The sequence below is a fragment of the Gymnoscopelus braueri genome (genome assembly GCF_963280865.1).
Source record: "Gymnoscopelus braueri genome assembly, contig: SCAFFOLD_222, whole genome shotgun sequence".
Taxonomy (NCBI): Eukaryota; Metazoa; Chordata; class Actinopteri; order Myctophiformes; family Myctophidae; genus Gymnoscopelus; species Gymnoscopelus braueri.
In genome coordinates this window covers 3899-21170 of record NW_027660815.1, presented here as the reverse complement: position 1 = coordinate 21170, position 17272 = coordinate 3899, and the positions used below count along the sequence as shown (strand labels likewise).

The window sequence follows — 17272 nt, the reverse complement described above, 5'->3', positions numbered from 1 at the left end:
ATGAAACAGAGAGAGAGAGAATGAGAGAGCGGGAGAGAGAAGCGGAGGGAAAGAATGAGGGCGTGTGCGAAAGACAGAGATGGAAGGACAGAGCGTGCATAGAATGAGAGAGAGAAGAGAATTAATGATAGCTGGTAGAGAATGGCAGACAGGGGGGGGGGGGATTTGGCAGAGGGTGACTCACTCCAGAGAACAGCCGTGCTTCTTAAACATTCATGTCTGATATCCTCAGCGGCATTTTACCACCAAACATCAAAGGACATGCATGGTAACCATGGCAGTGATGGCACACATTCACATACATGATACAGTATGGCTACACACTCGCTTTCATATAGACCCATAGGCAGCAGCCATATGAGTCAGTCCACCACACACAGCCTCATTAGCGCTTGACTCAGGCCTGAACATTTGAACCTGACCCGATGCGAACCCCTTATGGGTCATTTTGTTTTACATTCTCAGAGTAAATCACTTCAACCCAGCTGCGTCCCTTGTTGGTATGTCAAATATGTTTAGAGTAATCAAAGTAGCTATTTCCTTTTTTTATTTTACATTTTTAAGTATAAAAGGCTCAAGACAAGAGGTAGGCTAAAAAATTACCAAGGATTTGTGCTTTTTTGTAGGTATACAAGCTTAAACCTGACCAAAGATAGAAACGACTTTTTTTTAATGAAGAATGAGAAACTGAGATGTGATCAATTAATTCGGACTGAAATTGAGCCAGTCCAGTTGGTTCCTACCTGCCGTGAATGACAGGTTGTAAATTAGACCTCAAATACACAGACACTGTTAGGTCTATAATACACTGCTTTACTGTACATGATATAGTACTTGTGTGGAATGATTGTTTGCACATTTGGCCTGTACACTTCAGCGTTATTTAAAACAGATCCCACCATTCGGGGTTCAGTACAAGAGGAGAGACAATTGGTGCGTATACTCATTTACTCATCTCGGCTCTACTTCAACACAATTCAATCATCAACATCAGACTCAGTGCTCCATTTGGACTACAGCTGTGGTTTTCAAAGTGGGGGCAGCGCTCCCTAGGGGGACCACTAGGGGGCGCCAGGGGGGCTAACTAGAATGGAGAGGGGGGGAAATAAATCTTTAATATATATAAATATATACATTGTGCCAGTTTAGCCACTTTCAACCTGGCCTCCCTATTTTGGCCATGTTATTGTCAACATTTTTTAATTATTTTTTTTATTGTCATGCCAATTTTTTAAGCCAAAATAGGGGGACGCAGCTAGAGGCTATGGCTACTTGGGGGTAGTTGGCATCATGTACAGGTTTGTTTATCCCCGATTTACAGAACACAATTGAACATTTGGGAAATCCTTTTGAAACAGCATCTGACAAATACGGAACACTCTTATGGAAATAAGAGACAGTTGGTAGCTGAAACCTCAAAGTCACTGATGCATAGCAGAGATTGCACATAGGCTGTTGAGACACCAGGGGGTGCAGTTTACACATACTTGAGCAAATACACACACGGGGCAAAGGGAGGGGTGAGAGGAGGATTGGTTCAAGGCAAGCAGTGTGGAATTTGAGGCCTCATGGCAACATATCACACTGGCCAATAATCAATCAATCTATGAACCATGGCCTATCAAGGCAGCCTCAACAGTTTTGAACAGGCTTTCCTTCTTAACTTTTATTTTATTTTGTTTATTTTACCTCTGTTCAACGCTGAAGTGGCAATTGGAAAAGTGACATACTCATAAATACACAGCATACTGCATATATTTTGCAAGTCCCAATGTACCTATGTTCTATGTTGGCCAATATTCTACCAATTTACCTCACATTCATTATATCTAAAAGGTGTGTGCTGATTTAAGGTAACTATGTGCTGACTGTAAAGCAATCTTTTCCGGGAATTACCAGTGAAATAAAAGTATGTGAATGTCCAACACATAAATACAAATAATACAAATAAGATACTAAGTAATAATATACATGTAAATTCAGGTTAATTGTGCTACTGCTATTGGTAATGATGCAAGGAGAAATGGCATTATTGGCACAATTATGTTATGTAATATTACTTTTTACCCTAAAACACATCTCATTTCATCACAACTCAACATCGTCATTCACCTCCACTGAACTGCATTGGAAGCACAAACTGGACAACTAAATTCAAATTCAGAACACCATAGTGCATTGCATGGAGTGAGTATAGCTTTGCAGCAATGCCATTGCCATGTCAATGTAGCCTATGAATGAAACAATGATAACACAGGTCTACTACCATGTCTGATATCAGTAGATTTGACTAAAGCTGCTTATCAATTTTATCATGTGTTTCTGTAGTAGTTTCTATAGTTCTGGTGTGTGCTGGAAAAACACATCATTCCACATAAGTCAGTGGTAATTATTTGTTATCTGAAATACAGTGAGCCTCAAAGGGCAAGAGAATTATTGGACTCATAGTCTTCTAATAGGCTAGCTAGGCTTTATGTAGTCTATATGGATATGCCACTAATTGTATTCTCACTTAAATTCAATTTGCTGTGTTTATGTAGGCTTGTATTTATGTTTATGTACTTACTGCATCACATCTCTGACTGGCCTGCTAGTGAATGACTATGTGTTGCGCACCCCCAGGTGTATGTCTTGTATAGTGCTTATTTTTTTTTACATGGACAATTATTTTATTACAATAGTTTATGTCCCCTATAAGCTACAAATGCCTCCTTCCTCTCAACCCATGCCCCACAACATCACTAGTAGTACTCTTGTATGGGGTTTCCCATTCATAAGGTCTGCCTGCTTGCATGGAGGAGGGCGGAGAGAGACAAAGAGAGGGAGTGAGAGAGATGGAGAGGGAGAATGAGTGAGTGAGAGAGAGAGAGAGAGAGAGAGAGAGAGAGAGAGAGAGAGAGAGAGAGAGAGAGAGAGAGAGAGAGAGAGAGAGAGAGAGAGAGAGAGAGAAAGAGAGAAGAGAGAGCGAAAGAGAGAAGAGAAGAGAGAGAGAGAGAGAGAGAGAGAGAGAGAGAGAGAGAAGAGAGAGAGAGAGAGAGAGAGAGAGAGAGAGAGAGAGAGAGAGAGAGAGAGAGAGAGAGAGAGAGAGAGAGTTGAGGCATCCACCTCTCACTTGGGTGCATTCAGTTTACAGACACCAGAGAGAGACCATGCTGTGGAAGCTAGTTGAGAATGTCAAGTATGAAGATATTTATGAGGTAACGTGCAGCTGCTTATGTATTTGGGAAATTGGCTCCTTATCTCTGATTTTACAATGCATGAATTGTTATTTAATTAACATAGTCTACTCTACACTGTGTGCCTATTTTGTATTGCAGTGCCGGCTGTGGATTAGAAACTGGACGGCAGCCTATTCGATTGAATCCATATCCAGTCATATTTTGTTTGAGTGTCACTTGATTATTTTGCAGTACTTAGTAATGTGCTTTATGTAGGTTTTTTTGGGAAACGTGTTTGGAAAAGCCTATCTATAGATAATTCGTTGTTTTAAGTAATTATTATCTATTATCTATTTAATATAGCATAGATTAGTGAATAATTTGATGTTAGAATGATTATGTCACCGTTTAACGGTTGAATATCTATCAAGATATAGACTTGAATAGATATGTGGTGTTTTATTGTATTTATTTGTAGAAAATAAAGCTTCATGCTGAAAAAGTCCCTCAAACAATCGAATAATTAAATTGTCTAATAAATAAATGCAAATCCAGTGAGATGTAGACATAGGGTCAGGGGGACGGTGAAAACGAAGCTAGTGTCAGAGAAGTATGTAAATCATTTGGCTTTGGTCCCAGAACAATAAAAAAGTAGCGGAGCAAAAGGAAGCGCCACGCGCTGCATGGGTGAAACTATGCGCTGAATGGGCTCGAGCACAAAGAGCGCAGAAAGGGCAACTATAGCGAGGCCCTCGGAGGGCCTCGCTATAGTTGCCCTTTCTGCGCTCTTTGTGCTCGAGCTCGGGCAGCCCTCGGCTCCTCTCGGTGGGACGCCCATGTCTCGTGCCGCACATGGCTTCTCTCTCACGGTGTGACGGTGGAGGACTATGGCAGTGGTTCTCAACCTTTTCAGGTCGTGACCCCCCAAAATAATAATATTTGAACTGGGGACACCCCCCCCCATACTCACACCCTGACAAGCACTTGGAATTGTAGGACTTGAGGCATTTTGACTCGGTTCACAGATATTGTGAAAATAGCAGATCGGCTATTTTCACAATGTTTGCCTCTTTCTTATATTATTTGACAATTTGGCCAATGTTTGACCAGTTTTTATAGTAGTTTGTTGATTACTTTTGATGCAATAATGGTCTTTTTTCTTTTCTTTTCTTTTCTTTTTCTTTTTTTGAGGTATCAAAAAGGTCTCAAAAGTCCTTAAATTGTCACTTCACTGTCATCTGGGGACCCCCTCCAAAATCATGTGGGGACCCCCCTGCGAATCCAGATCCACAGGTTGAGAATCACGGGACTATGAAACACCGGCATACTAGTAGCCTACTGTTTAGGTTCTTTTCACCGGCAAGATGTCACCGGAGAAAATAACCTAAAACAGCATTGTATGGGTGAAAGGGGACATGCGTGACGCAGTGACTTGTGTGTTTTTTAGCAGGCTGTCAAAAACAGCTGCAGCGGGTGTGCTGGCACTGCTGGGTCGTTTATTCTGGCCTAGATTAGGTAAATTAAAAGTGTCTGGTTTACGAGGGCTCATTAAAAGTGAAATATTGCTTCATGCTTGGGGAGCAATGGAGAGATAAAGTTTAACCAAGTTTGGCCATTTTTGCTATTTTTGCTTGTTCTTTCTTTATGGCTGCAAGCAGTGATGTGTTCTACCGCCATATACAGTGCAGATTTTTACCAGGGGCATAGGTCGTTTTAATATGATGATTACCCTTTGTGCGTAAAAAGGTCCCCAAAATGCACAACTGTGATAGTAGGAGGCTCCGGTTCCATTTATTTTGGCACCTGGTTGACTGGTTAGAGAGAGAGAGGAGAGGAGAGAGAGAGAGAGTGAGAGAGAGAGGAGAGAGAGAGAGAGAAGAGAGAGGAGAGAGAGAGAGAGAGAGAGAGCGACTAGAAAGACACCTCTCACTTTCTGCACGCGCACTGTCTTTTGCGTGAAACGTCACTCAGGGTCGTTGCGCGAGAGCTTCCATGCTTGGTGTGTCGCCAGTTCCCCTGCCCTCTATAGTGCGCATTAATATTCCTGTAAGTCTCAGTCATGAATAACAATTACACCGCACCGGGGGTAGAGGGCGGGGAGGAGCACCGGGCTCACTCCTCCTCTCTCCTCTCTCACGTCACACACACACATACACACACGCACGCACGCACTCACTCACACACACACTCAGAGCGGCGTGAGCTTGGGGCGGAAGAAGGTTCTGTATGGGAGAAGACTATATAGCAATACAAAACTGTTCATTTTTATCTGGAATTAATCCTGTGCGCTTATGTTATGAGTTTCTGCACCCCGTGCTTCTGTGCGTGGTTTGCGGTGTCCTAGTCCGGTCTATAGTCTATGGTCCCACTGGTTTGCCGTTATTTGGCTATAGAGCCCGGTTGGCACCAGGCAGCAAGACGGTAAACAGATGTTAGTCCACTATTCCACCACGGTGAGTTTTGTCGTTGCGGAATATGGTAGTCTATTCCAAAATGTGTTGATTCTTTGATTGAATGATTGATTGATTGATTGATTGATTGATTGAATACTTTATTAACAGTTTGCCAAAAAAAACGAAAAGTACAGTTCTATACAAGGTCTGCTAAAAGGATTAAAACCAAGAAAGCATTATATGGCTTGTTTCCAGTGGGGTCCATGTGTATTCAATTCATCAAAAAAATCTGATATTATAGCTTTGCCTTCTGCACAAAGTAGCCTAACGATTTTATTTTTCTGATGCAACGTTTTTTTTCTGTAGGCCCATTATATAACCGATAGGCTTTCATTTGGACGGATTTGTGCTTCTGTTCTTAGATGACACCCTAATGTAAAAATATCATCAATAGCATAATAATGTTGTTTAAGTTTGCATGCACGATTGCTATATATTTGCTGTTTGGGTTGGCTTGATTTCCCAGGCCTGGCTGTGTTCATGCAGGACGTTGTCATTTTCGATTTCTTTGGCTATTTTTGGAAAATCGTGAAAATGTGTGCAAATCTGTGAATTAAAGATAACACCCTTTTCATTTATGTATCCTTCTTCGTGTGATTCTCTTCACCTCCCTGAAGGACCGGCATGACGGCGTCCCGAGCCACAGCTCTCGCCTGTCCCAGCTGGGGGGCTCGCACGCCGGACCCTATTCCAGCGCCCCGCCGCTCTCTCACGCGCCCTCCTCGGACTTCCAGCCTCCGTACTTCCCTCCTCCCTACCAGCCGCTAGCTCACTACCAGAGCCAGGACCCGTACTCCCATGTCGGCGACCCCTACTCCCTCAACTCCCTGCACCAGACCCAGCAGGGCGCGTGGGGCGCGCGGCAGCGACAGGACACGGCCGGGGGGGAACGCATGGTGGACAGCTCCTCTTTACTGGCCCAGCCCCGAGCTTCACTCGGCCAGCTGTCCGGACTAGTGGACCCACGGCGGGACTATGGTGGCGTGCGGCGGCCTGACGTGTTGCTCCACTCGACTCACCCGGGATTAGAGCACGGCATGTCCGATGGACTGCTGCACGGGCTGCATGGCATGGACGATCAGGTCAGTCAGTGGTTTACACATCATATAGGTTAACTATAACTATAACAGTGGTTCTCAATATTTTTCATGCCAAATAATGTAGCTTTTTGCCAAGGGACCCCCATCTGAAAATAGTTTGAAATATTTCAAAAATATTCCAAATGTTAAACAGTTTTTGTTTTGTTTTTGTGGTTAAACTGATTAATACATTTCGCTGGGGACCTCCTGGAACCCCCCCACAAGGACCCCTGGGGATCCCCGGACCCCTGAGAACCACTGGCCAACACAATTTCCAACGTTCTAGGAATAACAGTTTTGAACGACTGACGATAAGACAACATTCAGGAATATAGCATTGGTGTTAGTGGTATGCTATTATATATTGATATTGGAAGTTTAAACATTACAATTGCCGTGATTCATCTACAAGGAATCCCATAACTGTTGACCAAATGGTATATAATTTAATGTTGCCATGTATCATTGCTATTAGGGTTATAGGGTCAACGAACTTAAATTCCCCCAGGGCTGCATGGGGTCACCACAGCTGTAGCCTATAATGTAAATGGCCTCAAGGTAACAAAACTGTCTTAAAAGAGACACAATAGCACAATCTCCATATTTTATAGCTGGCTATGGGTATAGTTTGTGGTTCAAATTGCTAAATGGAGCTCAAATGCGATGTTGTGTGCACTACTGACACACGGCTCATGCATCGTTCAAACAATTAGCCAACGTCATGTCAATAAACAACTGAAAGAGAAAGTCTGACACTTTTTGTCTGCCACAATTTGTAATAACACAAAACACTCTAGCGTTTCATGACGATTTGATTGGATTTCTACCACCAAAATATTATAATTATTACTGTAAAATAAATGCAATTTATTATACTATTATTATAATAATAATAATTATTATTATTATGATGATGATGATGATGATGATGATGATGATGATGATGATGATGATGATGATGCTGTTATTATACCAAGTATTTCAAATACTCTTGTTTAATGGAACTGGCCTATTGCAATATTACATTTTGTGAAATGTAATATTGCTTTATAAGCTTTGTAGAATTGGCCCTATAGAGGCCATAAGCCTTAATATGTTGCCGTTTAAAAAACTTAAATATTCTCTTATTTCTGATTTAAGGCTATTCTGCCATGATGGTTTTATTAAATTTACCTTGGCTTTGACGCAATATTCAAGGATTTGTTTACCACTTATTGCAATAATAATTATTATAATAATGATTATAATAATTATAATGGTTATAATGACAGGCTACTGTATAGCCTACAGCAGGTCTATTTCACGAGGAAACACATGAGCTAAATCCAAACTAGATCATCAGCCGGATTTGACTGTCACGGAGACATTAATATCAAATAACTTAAAAATGCTCCCAGGTGCAATACATAGGCCTATATTTTTTTTTACTGCGGACTGAATCCCATGTCCATATTATGATGACCAATTATTTGCCAGAAAGGTCAAACTATACGATTATTTTTCAGTGAAGGTCTAATGTGTATATGTTCATCTTTGCTCTAACTGACAGGTCGATGACAACGGAATGAGCATCCTGGATCAATCAGTAATTAAGAAAGGTACGCACGCTCTCTCTCTCTCTCTCTCTCTCTCTCTCTCTCTCTCTCTCTCTCTCTCTCTCTCAAACTTTGATTGGCATTAGCTGTATCCGTGACCACGCCTCCTCGACCTAATGAAGCGCCCCCATGTACCGTTATTTAATGTCGCGAGACATTCCTCATTATGATATTATTATCGATTGTTGATTGACTCGCGCCTCCAAAAATCGCATTAACCACCTCCCCGTTTCTCTTCCACGGCCGGTTAAGATCTCACCGCGAGAAGCTCCTTCATCCGATCCGTGTTAATGCTCTCTCTAATGGCGTAAAGCATGGCAGGCAGGCAGCGCGCGGGGCCAGCCCAGCAGCGAGGGGTTTTGATGGCTCCGCGGGGGATAATACCGCAGATTAGCTTCTAAACGAGCTCACGAGATCTCCGTGAGCGGTGCCATTTATTACATCAGCGGCTTAAATGGCCCGCGGGGAGCTTCACTCACTCAACGTCCCGTAACTAAATCACCGCACATCATCAGAGAGAGAGAGAGAGAGAGAGAGAGAGAGAGAGAGAGAGAGAGAGAGAGAGAGAGAGAGAGAGAGAGAGAGAGAGAGAGAGAGGACCCCATGTCAAACACTCAGGCACAGTTTGGGACACACTCGGTGCCAAGTGCCATTCCAACCGAGCAGGAATATCATCATAACTCAGTGGTTCTCAAACTTCTTCACGTCAAGGATCCCTAAATTGATGTGTAGCCGTTTGTTTGGACCCCCAAGAGAAGATTTGTGTTTTAATGTTCAACATTATTCCAAATTTTTAACATTTCAAAAATAGCAGATCTACAAGCTCATAATGCATCATGATTCATGATGCAACAGTGAGCTAGGTTGGCTATTTTGAATAGCCAAAGCATAGAGATATATGGTATTGTGGTAAAACTGATTTTGATGCTATTTCAACTAATTTTGCTGGGGTCCCAGCCCAGGGCCTGGGTCACCCCCCAAGGACCCCTAGGGGTCCCCGCCGGACCCCACTTTGAGAGCCACTCTAAAACTGCTATGACAGACAGACAGACAGACTGACAGACAGACAGACAGACAGACAGACAGACAGACAGACAGACAGACAGACAGACAGACAGACAGACAGACAGACAGACGGAGATAACGTTTTCGTGACTTGTGTTCCCTGGTTCAGTTCCGATGCCACACCACAAGAGCATGGGCTCTCTGATGCTGGGGAAGGACGGCCTGATGGGCGGATTGGCGGTGAACATCAACGAGGTGTTCTGTTCGGTGCCGGGCCGCCTGTCCCTGCTCAGCTCCACCTCCAAGTACAAGGTGACGGTGGGAGAGGTGCAGAGGAGACTGTCCCCACCAGAGTGCCTCAACGCCTCTCTGCTGGGAGGCGTGCTGAGAAGGTAAGAACAAATGGGCCCTCTTTGCCACCCGTAAAACGCCTGCTAAAACTTAACCCAACACGTGTCGCACTGGCACGCATTTTTTAATAATTCGTTTCGTTTTCTCAGAGCAAAGTCCAAAAACGGTGGAAGATCTCTGAGAGAGAAGCTGGAGAAGATTGGACTGAATTTACCCGCTGGAAGACGCAAGGCTGCCAATGTCACATTACTGACATCTCTAGTAGAAGGTAGGCTTTTATAGCCATGCAGGCTATATAGGCTAGGGCCTATAACTCCGTATGAAGGTGTCACTATAAGCTTTTTGATCCCAATAACCTATTATTTCAACATTTGAAATAATAGGTTATTGGGAATAATAACATTTGAAAAACATTTGAAATAATATAGCCTAGCTACAACAATTATGTTAACAAGTGAATATATAGCAAACTTAGCTCTGGTCTATAGCGTTAGAAGGAGTTCTCCTCCTCCTAACACTATATGAACCAGAGCTATTAAAACTATACCCATTTTGGCATTCCAGGCTGATTATTTCCCCACTGTTGCCACACTGACCCCACAATCACGGACTTTAAGAAAAGCTTATTCAGTGAATCTGTAGCCTATTTGACACACAAATCCACGCGCCCTTTCAGGTGAAGCGGTCCACCTGGCTCGTGACTTCGGATACCTCTGCGAGACGGAGTTTCCCACCAAAGCCGTGAGCGAGTACCTCAACCGGCAGCACGCGGACCCCAGCGAGCTCCACGCGCGGAAAAACATGCTACTGGCAACAAAGTGAGTCATGCACACTGCACAGCAGATGGCATGTAGTTTACACACCACACACACATACATGATACATACATTCATGTTACAACGAATGGAGTTCAGTTTACGTTTGAAGGAAACTGGAGGTGATTTGTTTTTTATTATTTCTTCGGTCGCATGAGATTGGCGAGTTGAAACAGGCCTACGATTTTGGCCCAAGAGCCAAGATGACTCGGGACATGATACGAGAAACATATAGATCAATTGTAATCATTAATAATGACAATTATCTACAATTCAAAATGTAGCCTAAATCAAATGCCTTGACAAGTTATATTACCCTTTTTTATTTTCTTTCTTTCTTTCTTTCTTTCTTTTTATTTTTTTTAAACCAGGGAGCAATATTTACTCTTTAAATACCAATTAACACCGTGAGACTGCGTTATTAAAATAAATTCATACACACTGTAGCCTATATCCTCCATTAATACTTCTTTCCTTTTCCTATGAGACCTTGTTAATGTTTGATGGGAAACATTTTTTAAGGATTTTGATTTATGATTCCATTGAGAACAGTTCAGAAATAAATAAATACATAAAAACTTAATTTTCATATGGCTGCTTTGCTGAGTAAATTAATTCAGTGGTCTCTGATTTTAAATCAGTGATTTGGTTTACAAACTGATTCAGCCTATCAGGAGGAAAAATATTTAAGCTCTCTTTCAATCATTCTGGCTTGAGACTGCTCTATCACATACATTTTCACAAAATTACCATTATCAATCATTCTGCCCATGAAACTTTAAAGAAAAGAAAAACATTCTGATCAGAACAGTATTATTACAGTGTTATAGTTTGTTCACCTTCAGCCATCTGTGTGTGTGTGTGTGTATGTATGTGTGTGTGTGTGTGTGTGTGTGTGTGTGTGTGTGTGTGTGTGTGTGTGTGTGTGTGTGTGTGTGTGTGTGTGTGTGTGTGTGTGTGTGTGCGTGCGTGCGTGCGTGCGTGCGTGCGTGCGTGCGTGCGTGCGTGCGTGCGTGCGTGCGTGCGTGCACGCGTGCGTGCACGCGCATGTGTGTGTCTGTGTGTCTTGTCTGTATGTCTGTGTCTGTGTCTGTGTGCTTGCCTGTATACTTGCATGCATGCATGCACGCGCATACACCTCTATATACACAACACCTTGTGTGTTGAGCAGTGTGGACGTTTGATGCTCAGATCCGAACCTGTTCCAACGTGGTGGGTTGCTACTCGCCTGATAAAAATTCATTATTTAGCAGTGGAGTGTTTCAAGTCGTCAGAAAACAACACTCGGAGCCTTGAGTGTAGCCTTGGGGTGGCAGCTTCTCCTCTCTACTCCCGACCCCCCTAACCCCAGCTGGGCTCACCCAACCCAGCCTGTCACTCATCGCTGTAGCTCTGCCCCTGGGCTGCTTATAGGGGTGTGTGCGCCTGTGAGAGCGAGAGAGAGAGACGGGGAGTGGTGGTGGTGGGGGGGGGGGGAGGCCTGTGATTCCAAAATTTCTGAGGCCTAAGTTCATTTGGTGCATGATTTGTTGAAATTTAACAAGGAGTAGGGCTGGGCGATATTGCAAAATTAAATATCACAATATTGTTTGACCAAATACCGAATATCCATATCGTGACAATAATACTTTATGTTTTGTGATGATATCAAAAATGTTTTCATTTATTCAACATTTTGCAAACATTTTCCAAAATAGCAAAAATGGTCAATCTACAAGCTCACAATGTGTTGCGATGCAATGCGTTGTCGTAGATCAGCTATTTTCACTATTTGTGAAGATTTTTGAAAGTATAAAATAGGGCCTAAGTGATTAAAATCCTGAATAAATCCTACATGATATCTAGACTCATATCATGAGATCGATATAACGTCTATATATTGCCCAGCCCTAACAAGAAGGATGGATGATGGTGAGGTATAAGGTTGATTTCCACAGTATTCCTTCATAAAATATAAAGCTATCAGGGACAGAGTTCTGAATGTAGTGGGGATGGCATTCCCCTAAAGTTGTACCTATAGACTGTGGACTTCTTCTTGAAGATGCATCTTTCAAATGTCACATTCTTACGGAAATGTAAGAGTGTGTGCTTTGTGATATAATAATGCCTAAGCTGTTTCCCATGACATCTTTGGGTTGTGGACCAATTTTTTTAATGTTATTTCAAAAGATTTAAAAAAGTTTAAAAAAAGAAAATCACCAATTCCAACATTGTTCAAAAGTATTTCATAAATAGAACGAAAAAATCTAATAATTCCCATAAATAATTAAAAGAAGTGTGAAAATAGCAGATCTACAAGCTCACAACTGTAGATCTGCTGTTTTCACTTGGGTCCCGGGCAAACGTCTAATTTCTCTTTTGGTTCTTGAGTTAAAAGTTTGGGAACCACTACTAGGACCAATATTCTATGTCATACATTCACACAATCCTTAACACAGAGAGTGTAAAAATTGACAAAGATTTTACACTGTCAGAGTTAAATGAACACTGAAGATTTGACAACGTATACTATTCAAGATTAATCAAGGAGTATAATGGTGATGTTTATGTTTATGTGTTGGTGTACTGTACAGTATAGCTTATACTTTCGACTCCGACTTTTACATTATTTAAGCAACATGTATTGTGTTTTGCTTATACATATCCATGTGACATACATGAGTGACTTTGGGTAAGTGTAATGGTAGAATGAGCTTATATAATATTACAATTATAGGCCTAATTAAAGGGGAAAAACAACTGTGCCCACAGAGTAAAATATATAAACCCGTCCTGTAACTATGGCGCTGGAAGAGTTAAAAACATCAACCGAGCGTTTTCACACGGAAAGCAGCGCAAAAAGACGGCCACATAGGCAGATTCAAAGTTAGGTGTGACCCTAATATGGGATTTAGGATTATTCCGGATGGTATAGGCCAAGGGTTCCCAAACTTTTCAGGTCACGACCCCCCAAAATAATCATATTTGAACTGTGACAAGCACTTGGAATTGTAGGCATTACATTTAGTTTGACTCGGTTCCACAGATAAATGTTGTGAAAATAGCCAAACTACTTGTAGATCGTCTATTTTCACAATGTTTGCCTCTTTCTTATGTAATATTTGACAATTTGGCCAATTTGGTATTAAAAAGGTAATTAAATTGTAACTTAAGAAATGTGCAGATACCCTTTATACACTATACTGTATGTTGGTTTGTTTACTGCTGAGTGAGAAAACAATATTGCACATTAAGCTAATCATCTGGGGACCCCCCAAAACAATTTAGGGACCCCCCTGGGGGTCCTGACCACCAGTTTGGGAACCACTGGTACAGGCAGTGTGGGTGTATTTAACAATTTTAGACCCTATATACTTTGTTGACAAGGGTCCCCCAGGACTGGACTGCTTCTTTTTCCGTCTACGGCAAATCTCTTCGTCCAAAACAGCCGATCTACAAGCTCACAATGTGTCACGTTGCCATGCGTTGTGAGCTTGTAGGTCGTCTTTCGCAGTAGGTTCGCCCTAGAATAGGGATGCTAGGCTTCATGTGGTTAAAGCATTTTACAGTGGCATCCTCGTCCCCTCTCCAACTCCCCCAACCCATATCCCATCCACTGAATTGATACTACAACTACTACTATTACCACTACTACTATTACTACTACAGTGCTCTCCAGATAGCTTTGTAGCACGGAGGAAATTCTACAGCAACAGTATGAAGTGGGACCAATACAGTGAATCCGTACAATTATGTTAATTGCTGAACTTTTAAACATTCTTTTAAGGCAATGAATCCAATTGTTAAATTGGACACCAAACACCAAATATGGTGTTTGTAAATGCATTAAAAGAAAAAAATGGTACAGGCTGATGCTATAGGCATAAAAGCAGAAGGATGAGTGGGCATATTTTTTGAGTGGCCTTCCTACTGAAATGTATAGTGTCAGCTTTAACATTCTATGTTCCTGCCACTGAGTGAGTTGGTTGAAGTAGTGTGATTGTAATCGTGGAATTTGGTATAGATAGTATTACACCCTAAATGCACCTAAATCCAGTATAAACAAGGCATAATTGTTTCCCTATTAACTATGATCTAATATCTCATGTTTATTTTCTTTTTCCATAGACAAGAAGAGAGATCAGCTACATTTGTAAATTAATGTAAATCTTCTCTAATTCTCTGTTCTCCAAATTGGTTTATTCTCCTTTAGTTAATTGTGAAAACAGGGAAGAATTATGGTAGCATCATGTAATTTCTTTACTTTCTCCATAGACACAGTTTTGTATGACATCAGGATTGATTTGGGGTTCTCTGTACGTACTATATTGCAATGGCAGGACAGTAAAATACCGTTAACACAAATAAAAGTAAGCTATGTTTTGCTGTTTTTGTGTGCATAACTGGTGTAGGTGGCAGTATAGCCTTACTGCCTGTGCACCGCCTAATTGTTTCTCCAGTAAAAAACAGATGTGCGGCCCAACTCTAGGTGTGAGGGCCGCATAGCAGATCTACAACCTCACAATGCGATGTGTTGTGAGCTTGTAGAACTGCTATTTTCGGTCTATGGCGTACAACAGTATAAAGGGTTTAAGTGGTTAACAGGATTATGCAGTGCAATATACTCCATCCCTGACATACCGTGTTCTTCCCCATTCCCTGCAGACAGCTGTTGAAGGAGTTCACAGACCTGCTGGCCCAGGACAGGACTCCACTGGGCAACTCGCGTCCCTCCCCCATCCTGGAGCCTGGCATCCAGAGCTGCCTCTCCCACTTCTCCTTCATCACGCACGGCTTCGGCTCTCCCGCCATCTGCGCCGCGCTCACCGCTCTCCAGAACTACCTCAACGAGGCTCTCAAAGGACTCGACAAGATGTTCCTCAACAACAACCCGCCCGGCGGCCGGCACGGCGAGGCCGCTAACAAGGCCGGAGACAAAGACGAGAAGCAGCGGAAATGAAACCCGGGGGGGTGGGGGGGGGGGAGGAGGGACGATGAGGAGGATTGACGAGAGAGGAGAGGAGAGTGGGAGGCAGGCAGACAGACAGACAGACAGACACAGAGCCGTTAACACCGTTACTTCTAGCTTTACGCCACTGAGACTGACCTACCACACACAGGGCTGAGGAGGAGGAAGAGGAGGAGAAGGAGGAAAGAAGATTCTAGAGGAAACAAATAAGACGCCCGTGGGCCAGTGTCAGAGAGCGCGGAGGGATTTTTCATCTGTGTTGCGTTCTTTTCGCCCCCCCCCCCAGGAAATGCTGGTTACTGGTGTTACGTCCATTTTGCTCTCCCCCACCCCTCTGGCTGCATCCTGTGAGACTGAGCCGGCGGATCCACAACACTGTGTGTATGTGTACGCTCGCCAGTTTTGCTTGTGTTTTTGTATGCACGTGGACGCACGCCTACTTGCGTGCTTCAGTGTCCAGTGTGGGTTTTTACGGAGAGCCGGCGACAACATTGTATCTGTGAAGCAGGTTTGTCTGGTGACTGCATACGATAAGGAGTGAGGCGTCTTAATTTATGTGTGTAAATATTTATTTATATTAATTTAAATGGATGGTTGTGTAAATAGGTGCGGAGTAGGGGTCTATTTATCTGTGATTTGACCTTTGTGAGGGAGGGGGGGGCGAGACTCATCCAATGTTATTTCTGTTCCACTAGAGCTGTTGTCAAGGTGCTGATGATGATAATGATTATGATGATGATGATGATGATGATGGGTAGACATGCTTATAATTGTCCAGTGATTTCATTTCTATCACATTGATAATAAACCATGTGTTTTATTATGCAGGGTGTGCGAGCTCCGCCTTTTCTCCAAACTCACCACTGCTTGTCTGTTTATAACTGGTCCCATGTTGAAGGAGGTCAATTTAGTTTTTATTTAATACATTCAGATCAGTTTGTGTATCAATATTTAATTCACTTTGATCTATTTGTTTTAAATCCATTCTGAATAATTCTGAACGATGCTGTTCTTAATTCTAATTTATGATATGAGAGAAAAGTTCTTTTTTCAGGGGGTGAAAAGTCCACTTTCTGAATTGTTAGAATCGTAGATGAGTTGGGCCTAACTGTGAGTGTGGTGTCTTTTCATCAATGAAATTAAATGAGAAACAGATCTGTGAATCATGACTCTGAAGTGAGTCATAAGTGAGATGTTAGGGACAGTTTACCTGCCTATGTGTAAAACATAGGCTCTCCTAATTAACTTACAAATTGATAGATTAACAGATAATTGGACTGTGTGACAGTCTAACAAACTCCATTTGTGAGATCTACTTTGCCACTGGAATCAAAGACACCATATTGCTTGTAATTTCTGAAGGCTGCATGTGACAAACCATTTCCAATTTAGTCATATGACATTTTGATTGAAACTAACTTGTTTGATTTTATTTGCTGCTTATTTATTAATGGAAAACACATAGGGCTAGAAACAATAAAAGCAAATCCAAAAGAGAGATCATGATTATAATTATCTTACATGATAGCAATGTAGACTAGAAGATATAGCTAGCCTATATAAATGAATGAAGATGTTTATTTGGGAGGTAGAACCGTTACCCATTTTCTATTTCCTCTGAAGAGTGGTTGCATCACATGATAATGCACAGCCAACAATGTAGTAATAATAACAGGCCTAATAGGCTAATAATAACAATAAGTTTAATTTGCATTTTGTGTAAAATGAAAAGAGAAAAGTTTTAGTTTTATTTTCTAGGACATATAGGCCTAGTCTTTATACTCCGTCGTACGACGATGACGGGCATAGATCTACAAGCTCGCAGTTTCACAGATGTGACGTTGTGTTAGCTTGTAAATTGAGCTATT

The 17272-nt window shown here is 42.1% G+C and overlaps 1 protein-coding gene across 1 annotated transcript; it reads left to right on the top strand.

Moving 5' to 3' along the window:
* Positions 1 to 3125: 3125 nt before the first annotated feature.
* On the top strand, positions 3126 to 15395 carry tfap2b (transcription factor AP-2 beta; the record flags this gene model as incomplete). The annotated part of the gene is given in 8 exon segments (XM_080457554.1): positions 3126 to 3197; positions 6229 to 6693; positions 6696 to 6701; positions 8240 to 8288; positions 9460 to 9682; positions 9791 to 9909; positions 10318 to 10459; positions 15101 to 15395. Coding segments are annotated over 8 exon segments (1347 nt in total). The 5' UTR covers positions 3126 to 3149.
* Between the last annotated feature and the right edge of the window lie 1877 nt (positions 15396 to 17272).